This window comes from Caretta caretta, chromosome 2 (genome assembly GCF_965140235.1).
Source record: "Caretta caretta isolate rCarCar2 chromosome 2, rCarCar1.hap1, whole genome shotgun sequence".
NCBI classification, from domain to species: domain Eukaryota; kingdom Metazoa; phylum Chordata; order Testudines; family Cheloniidae; genus Caretta; species Caretta caretta.
Genome location: NC_134207.1, coordinates 73,618,429 through 73,627,279, shown reverse-complemented (window position 1 = coordinate 73,627,279; position 8,851 = coordinate 73,618,429). Strand labels below are relative to the sequence as shown.

The 8,851-nt window shown below is 37.4% G+C and overlaps 1 protein-coding gene across 1 annotated transcript; it reads right to left on the bottom strand.

The window, feature by feature from the left end:
- Positions 1 to 2,040: 2,040 nt before the first annotated feature.
- Positions 2,041 to 5,606, bottom strand: SNAI2 (snail family transcriptional repressor 2). Its single transcript, XM_048840622.2, has 3 exons — positions 5,297 to 5,606; positions 4,167 to 4,712; positions 2,041 to 3,258 (listed from the first exon to the last, which is right to left on the bottom strand). The coding sequence occupies exons 1-3, from the start codon at positions 5,373 to 5,375 to the stop codon at positions 3,077 to 3,079; spliced, it is 807 nt and encodes a 268-aa protein (XP_048696579.1). The 5' UTR covers positions 5,376 to 5,606; the 3' UTR covers positions 2,041 to 3,076.
- Between the last annotated feature and the right edge of the window lie 3,245 nt (positions 5,607 to 8,851).

The following is an 8,851-nucleotide window of genomic DNA, read 5'->3' as shown; positions in this document are numbered from 1 at the left end:
GAGAGTAGCGTAATCTCTTATGAAAGTAGTGTCATTCCATTACTTGGAACACTTACAACTAGACTGGATAAAGCACTAGCAATGTACTATTGGAACTATATTTTTGAAAGGAGGAATTAAAGGATGCAACAAGGCTGTTCCATCTCTGTGTTCTATGATTACGTGCATGTGGGGCAGATAATCCTAATTTACGCCTTCCAAATCAGTCCAGTAGCTCTTGTGTACAGTTTAGCAAACTGTGTTTTAATGATGCTAAGGTCTGATCCTGTTCCCATGGAAGACAATGGCAACATTTTTATTGAATTCAGTCAAAAAGAAGCTGGTCTTTAGCCTATTTAGTTTTACTGGGGAACCTAAAGAATTGAAAGTATAAGTGTGAATTGAAACAATGGCAAGTTCCTTTCTAAAGTCAGGTGCATGCAAGTAGAAGAACAAAACCAAAATGTTTGCAGTGAAAATAGGAAATAAAGTTACACAGAACACTTGTTTACTGTCACAGCTTTACCATTCACACAGAAAAACTTTACTCTGAAAAGGCAAAGCTGATCAAATTGCTTTCAGAGACCTAAGAACTTCAAAGTGAATAACATGTAAGTGTAGATCAATAGAGTAACCACATGATACTTTTCAAGGGTATTTGATGCCTTCACAGGTTCATTTCAAAATGCTACCTCACAAATTCTCACTGATCTTCATTGCACTTAATTTTTAAATTTGCATTCCTTGCTGTTTATCCTTCCTATGCTATCGAGCTACTTCCTGCAGAAATAATTTGCCCTAATGAAAGAAGAGGGTAATGTTATTTTACAGCTGTTTGCTGTATCTGAAAATCTTCATCCGAGTTAGGCTTATTGAAATGCAGTACTTCCTGTGGGCAGAATTAAAGATCTTTTACTGTGCAGATATGCATAAAGAAAATTCAAATGTAATATTCCAAATGCCCTATTAAAGTGCTCTATTGTAGGAACTAAAGATGTAGATATGGTAACAAATATGATTATGTTGAAATGGCAATTTCTTATTCAAGAAATCTGTTCCTTGTGTGCACTGTAAGTCTTATCTGCTTGTTCTACTGACAATGTTATAATTTTACTACTTTTTCTTCTTGTTAGCATGGCAGAGTATGTGTTACACCCTTGTAAATTAGATCCCAGTTTGTATTTATCTGAATCATAGCTGTGCATTTTATAAAATGTCCAGTGTTATTTTGTATCAGTTAGTGTAATGGACCAGCATTTGTTTATGTCACGCTTTGTCACACTTTTAGAGTCAAGTCCTGGAAATCTCAATTAATCCACCTAAGAAAAAACTATTACTGTTTACGGCTAGCTGTGAATCAATATATATAATTATTTCTCTGATTTAGTAGCTCAGTGCTTCTTTGATTCTACATCTATAAATACATCCTCACCAAATATTCAGCTGATATAGTCTCAGATGTAAAGCATCATGATGACACTTTTGCTATCTATGAATATTTTATAAAAACAATTGTTTAAAAAAATCCTTTGAAGCAATTTATATTTCTGAAACCTTCTAATAAAATATACAACATATTGTGACTGGAATACTGTTCTTAAAGGACATGATCTAAACTCCATGGAATTATGAAATACTCCCGTCGACTCCAATGAACTTTGGATCAGGCCCAAATTTGTAAGCTCAATGTATAACGAAAAGATGGTTACAAAACTGTGGTTATTGTAATGATCCTAATGTAATTGGAGCATCTTAACTCTTAAAAATGCAATAAAACAAAATGTTTCTCTTTTAATCAGGGCTCTTGGCAAAACAGATATTGATTGGGTGTAAAGAGAGTGTAATGGTGTTTTAAAGTAGCCTTCTTAAATGCTTTGTAAAAAAACATCCCCCAAAGGATCATTTTTCTTATTCATGCTCAACAATCATGAACTAACAATTCATATTTGCAAATCAGTTTCCATCTTCATGTTTTTAATGAAAAACCACTTTCTTTGTTTGCATGTTTCATACTCTCAATAATTCAGATAAAGGCTTTGTACTTAGAACAAACAACAGAGATCTTACTCAAAAATGTTTATTGTAAAAAAGTGGCTAGCAAACAACATAACAAAATGCACTTCACACTTTCTTCAAGTTACCTACAGGTGCTGCTATAGGCAACACTTCACTTTCATTCACAACACATTCAGTCATATAAAAATAAAAATGTTTACATTATGTCCACATACTTTACAAAACCATTAATAGAAAAGGCACTTGGAGGGGCACTGCTGAAGATATTGCATTTTCTTTGTGCATTTCAAAAAAGTTTTTTTTTTTTAAAAATCATTGTCAAACTCCCATGAACCCCCCTCTCTTGCACTTATTCCCGTTTAAAAAAAAAGATTAAAGTTTAGAGGAACTCTTCCATATTAAAAGTTGGGTCAAGCATGCACCAGGAATGTTTGAAGCTACAGTCTATTTTTTAAAGGCACAAACTTTTAAAATACGGCAGATAATTTTTCATACATTCCATAATGTGTTTTCTCCTCTTCTTTGAACTATTCAGATTTAAAGCATTTCAGATCATCAATAAAGGCCTTAGTTTTTAATAAAAAAAACAACTAGTAATATTAGACATTTACTAAAGTAAACTTAAAATACTTTATAAGGCACCTGAGATACATGTTGTCTGGCAAATTCTCTTGGAGTAGGATTTTTATTATTATTTCCTCTTTAAATACTGTTTCTTTGGTTGAAATGGTTTGGCAGGAATGTACTGTTAACTCTTTGCAACTTTTCTTAGTAAGATAAGTCTATGCACATTTGGCTTCATCGCTGAAGAAGGCTGATCATGCTTCTTCCTTATGATCTATCTGAAATGTCATGCATGGCTCTTTCCCCCTCATATTTCAGAATTCACACTTAAGTAATTTAGCACAAATACTTAAGCTAATGTGTACTGACATTATAAGTTCTTCCACTTTTTGGGGGTGGGCTGGGGTCAGGGGAGGCGGTTGGGAAGCAGAAGAGAAAATGCCTTTGGGTTTCCACTTATCATTTGCAACAGGAGTGGAGAAATGCATTGGATCCCGGTAAACATTGACTGCAAGACTCAGTGTGCTACACAGCAGCCAGATTCCTCATGTTTGTGCAGAAGAGACATTCTGGAGAAAGTTTTGGAGCAATTTTTGCACTGGTATTTCTTCACATCTGAATGGGTCTGCAGATGAGCCCTCAGGTTCGATCTGTCTGCAAATGCTCTGTTGCAATGAGGGCATGAAAAAGGCTTCTCTCCTAAAAAAACGTTAAAAAAAAGAGTTAAGCATTTAAAGCAATAAGTACCCCTGGGGACAGGGACAGCCCCATTTTCCCTTGGGAAACAAAAATGATTTGTTTAAATAATTGAAGTGTGTAATAGAAAGGTGAGCATGCTGCAGATATTACAGTTACTGCTCAAAGCACTGCTGACTGTACTGAGACATTTCAGACTTGTCAGAGAATACTGCTCGGTGTGGTCTTGAAAGACAAGCTGCTGACGCTTTCTGCCTCAACAGGTGCAGCCAGCGCCTGTAGGTTGGGCTCCTCCCAACATTTCCAAATGTTCCTTCTGTTCATTTTGGCTGTCCTGTGTTATGTCTAGAGCAGCATAAATTACTTAAGATAGGGGCTACAACTAGAAATGCAGCAACAGCTGTTCAGACACAACACTGTGCCCAATGTTACACCAAACTCATCGTCTTAGCAAAAAACTTTGGTAAGGATTTGTTTCCGTTAGCAACATTTGTATTCCTTGATTGCTTCACTGAGCAGACACTTGTATAAATTTTAGGGTTCGGTGTTTTCCAACTGATCCTTGGGTAAAACTGAGCCTTGTATATATACACAACACTTCCCAAAGCCTAAATGTGAGCCTGAAGTCACTATGGCCAAATCTTCACCTGGTGTAAATTGGCAAAAAATGACATTGACTTTAGTGAGGCTATGCTGATTTACACCAGTAGAGGACCTGGTCCACGAATGTGAGATATTGTTACAACAGAGTGCGAATTTTGTACTTTAATATGCTTTAAAAATAGCTAGGAAATAACTGTCCAGGTAAACATCAATAACATGTTAAGGACCCTAGTATTTGCCCAAGACAAAACAAGCTGCATCCTGGTGGGATAAAATTGACACATTGCATTTCTAATAGATTTTCTTACCCGTATGAGTTCTGATGTGTCCTTGAAGTAACCAGGGTCTAGAGAAAGCCTTGCCACAGATCTTGCAGACACAAGGTAGTGTGTGGGTCCTGATGTGCATCTTAAGGGCTCCTAGGCTTACATACTCTTTGTCACAGTACTTGCAGCTGAACGATTTCCTAGACTGGGCATCACAGTGCAGTTGCTTATGTTTGGCCAGTCCAGAGAAAGTTGAATAGGTCTTGTTGCATAAACTGCACTGAAACTTTTCAGCTTCAATTGCATGGGGATCTGAAAGCTTTGACTGGATTCTCTCTTCTTCATCACTAATGGGACTTTCTGAGCCACTGTGATCCTTGGATGAGGTGTCGGAGGGTGGAGGTGGACTAACTCTTCCCAAGGATGAGGGGTATCCAGAAAGAGGAGAGAGGTCATTGGGTAACGGGGATGGTAGCAGCCCAGTTGTAGTCCACACAGTAATTGGATTGTAAGCTACTGAGCTCAGGATCTCTGGCTGTGGTATGATAGGCATTGGATAGCTCTCATACAGGTATGGTGAAATGATCACTGGAGAAGAAGAAAGAAGAAAGTATTAGGAAAAGTGGAAAATTGCTTTAAAGGCAGTAAAATAAATGCCTAGAGGTTTAACAAGCGCAGAAGTCAAGCACTATGAACATCATACAATTATATGTAAAGAGGATTAAATGAGTAAAAACGCTACATATATATACGGATGCATGCATACACACACACAATGCACTTAAACGAGCACAATATGGTTTGGAGGTCTAGTCAAAGAAACATGCTGTTTCTAAATTCATGCAGTCTAACACATTCAGCAGCCAAACTTTCAAACTGATTTGTGTAGAAGTTGGAACTTCCATTGATAACATGAACAGAACAGGAAAAATGTAAATCCACATAAAATAATTGGGTTCCATTCAATGAGCAAACTTTTTAAAGTTGGCAGTGTTTCATTCTGACTGGCACTTACATGTTTTTCAAAAATCGTTTTAAGCAGCTAGAAAATGCTAGGAACAAACCAAATCTTGCCCTGCAATATGAAAACTAAAAAGTAACCCCCTTCACTGCCAAGGAATAAAAACAACTTCAGCTTTCATTCACAGTGGCATATGTTTTAATCTTATTACCTGTGTGAGTGTCCAGTTTACTGTAATTTGGCTTCTTGGATGAATTGAAATGCTTCTTGACCAGGAAAGATCGTGGCATTTTGAATGCAGAATTTCTCCTTCTTCCAGAATCTCCTTTCAGTTTAGAATAACGGTCCCCAGATCGTGTGCAGCACACAGAATCACTGCTAGCACATTGGTCCCTATAGTATTGTCTACTCAGCTCAATCCATGCAGTAAAATTGTGTAGTGGCAGTGCAGAGAGGCTCCTTGAAAAGTGCTGTAAATATCCACTAGTCAGGTGCAGGAGGGGAGGGCCAAGGTTTTCTTTTCATCCAATCGCTTCTGAATTTGCTCAAGCACTTTTACAAACTCAGCCTGTTTTGCTGGGAGGGTTTTCTTTCTCTTTGCAAGAAGGATCCAATCCCTGCTACAAGTTAAGGATTTGGTTCAGGTTTCAGCTCCTCCCACTGGGACAGCTGTGAACAGAGGAAGAATCTGTTGTCAGAGTGAATTATTCTGGTGCAAAGTGTGTGCACATTGTTCTTTAGAATTTCTGTCTACAAAAATGTGTTAGTTAGAGTACTTTAAATAGGTGGTAATTTCACTGATTAACTGCATTCTTCTTCTTTTTTTCCCTAAGAGGGAGCTGGATAAGTCCATATGAACTAAAAAGTCTCTTTAAAACAAGTCTGGCTTCCAGATGTTTGATAAAAGAAATACAATGGAACGAACTGTTCATTAAGGGCAGAAGGGGGGAACATTACAAGATAACAACTCAGCCTGCAGTGCTGAGGAGAGACTTTGGTTAGGAGGTGCCTGTTATGTTTGGAAACTGCACTTTGAAAAGTTTTAGTTGGGAAATTTTGTAGATTAACAAATACTTAACCCTCACCTTTTGAGAAATAGCTGATAGCAAGGTACATTATATGAGACAAAAGCAGCAGCAGCAACAAATGGAAAGGCAGTGTTTCACAGCAGGATTCTGGGTTTTGTAAAACCCATGGACTCTGTTTCAGATTCTTACTACTAGGAATACTTTTTTAGTTTCAAACATCTCCAAAATGCAAGAACCTGCTATTTCCTGCCTTGTGGAGATTGAGTAATCATATAACTCCTTTAACTGCTTTAGCACAGAATGAAATATTTTCTGCCATTGAAAGACTCCTGATTATCCAAGGACATTGAAACATGTACAGATAATAAACAATAACAAAAATGATAGCCAGGGTAATCTAAAACCTTATTAGACACACTTCCTTATGGGATTTTCATAGAAAACACAAGGATACTGCAGGCTTTATATAAAGGCATAATCTCTGTTTGTATTTCGTTCAGGATAAAAGTCTTTTGAATGTGCCTTAGTTTTTGTCAGTTACCTAGATTGCTTTAGAAAAAGCCATTCAGTTACAAGCATGCTTAAGATTTAAAATGCATGCATAGGAAAACGTGGAAAAAGCCTAGAACTTCTAGACATCTGAAGATGTGACAAACCTTCCAAGCTGGATATTATATATATATTACAAACAGTGTTTTGGGGGCTGTTTGGAATAATTTATTATGTATAGCTATATATGTATTCGCGGGAGGAGGGGCAGAGGGAAGTTACATTGAGACCACCCCAGCCTTTTTGCAACAGGTGTTGGAATGGAGATATGGGGGGGAAAAATCCCTGTGGGTCTGTTAAGACTTGTAGGAGCAAAGTGCTTTGTCAAGCTGCGTGACTTCTTAATCTCAAAGATGCCAAAACAAGTGCAGAGAAAAAGTTCACTGTTTGCAAGAACTGATTTAAAAGATTCAGCTGTTAATAGAGTCTAACTCCAGTGTGGATACGTGAGAGCCATCACTTGGATTTTCAAACTATAGGAAACACCTCTGCTAAAGCAGCGAAGCTAAAGAAGGAGGAAGGAAGAGTTGTAACTAAAGACAACAAGAAATGTTCAGGTTTCTCTAATACCTGCAAGTGTTTTTGCCTAAATACAGTTCAGAGCAGGATTATGGGGGCTGGTTCATAGCTGGAGGGTAGATGTAGACTGGAATTCTAGTTTTTAGAGGGAATGCAGTAAGTGCAATGACAAACAAGCACATTTCCTCCTTGGCTCTACAGAAAATATGAAATTTCCAACAATTTTTAGCAACCATCCACAACGCTGAAAAGCTCTAGGAAAATCTTTTCAGCTGTGGTCCATTTAAGACATTTCCATAACCTTTGTTGAGCCTTGTATTTCAGGAGGATCTGGAATAGCTGATGTAAAGTACTGTTTTATATATAATTGACCCTTTGTAGAAACTATGGTCTGGATCCTCAGCTGGTGTAAATTGGTGTCCCTCCATTAAAGTGAATGGAGCCATGCCGATTTGCACAGCTCAAAATATGACCTTATATATTTTTAAAAAGCAAGAGGCCTGATTCACCACTGAGTTACTCCAGTTTTCATTGGAGTTGCACCATCATAATAATGGGGTAAAGCAGTATAAATTAATTACATTTATATAAATTACAAAATCTTGACATGTTATCCCAGTGACTGGACTGCTTGAATGACGTTAGAATTGGGTGTAAGGCATGTTATTACATGGTTCTGAAAGGAAATTAACAGCATGTAATACTCGATTGAGGTCTGCTGTCAAAAATTGGGAGAGTCTGAATGAGGACTGGGTGAATCAGAGTAAGCAGGTGTTCTTCATGTTTATGCGAACATGGATGATAGAATGCTTGCAGACATCCAGCACCAATGTGCTAGAAAGGAAGACTTGAGCTAAAGAAAATGCAAAGGTTGAGTACAAGTCCTAGCTAAGACAAAAGATTACCTTTCATTCTGGAAGCTGGCGGCTCCAGTATTCTGGAGTGAGATAAGTGTTTCTGGCAGTTATTTCAATTGGGAGGCAAAATATTGCACCCATTTCTATAATAACTACCCTTTAATACTTCACCTTTAATGCCTCTCCTGCATAAAGTTATCTGTTAGTTAAATATATTATTACGGCTGCTGAACAAAACAGGCATATGAAAAAACATCAAAGCATTCCAGCGCCTAAAAACATGCACAAATAAAGTGTTCAATCCAAGATTTTCAAAAATATGAACCTGAAGGTAAGCTTCTACAACCATATTTAGGCACCTACATCAGGCTACTTATTTATGTGTCCTAATAAAGACTTAGGAGCCTACATTTAGGCTCCTATTTTTGAAAATCTTGGCCTAAGTCTTTTCTTCTAATCTGGACAAATGGGGCAGAGATGCAGAGAATTTTCACTCTTTGAACATGGTAGATGTATCCTGAGTCATTCAGTGATTCACACAGAAGTGTGACACCTTCTGAGAACCAGTGCAACTTCTCATACTTTTTGGACATGGGACAATGCCAGCACTAGTACATCAAAGAAATAGTATGGAAAAAAATAAAAAACAATCCACCTGGCAACTGCTCCAAAGAAACAGTTCATCCCCTCTCTAAGCATCAATTATTAGCAAGATCATGGACTGGAAAATAATAATTAACTGTATGAAATATAACAGTAGCAACAAACATAATCATCTTTAAACCTTCAGAACAGTCATTGTATGTTCAGTTA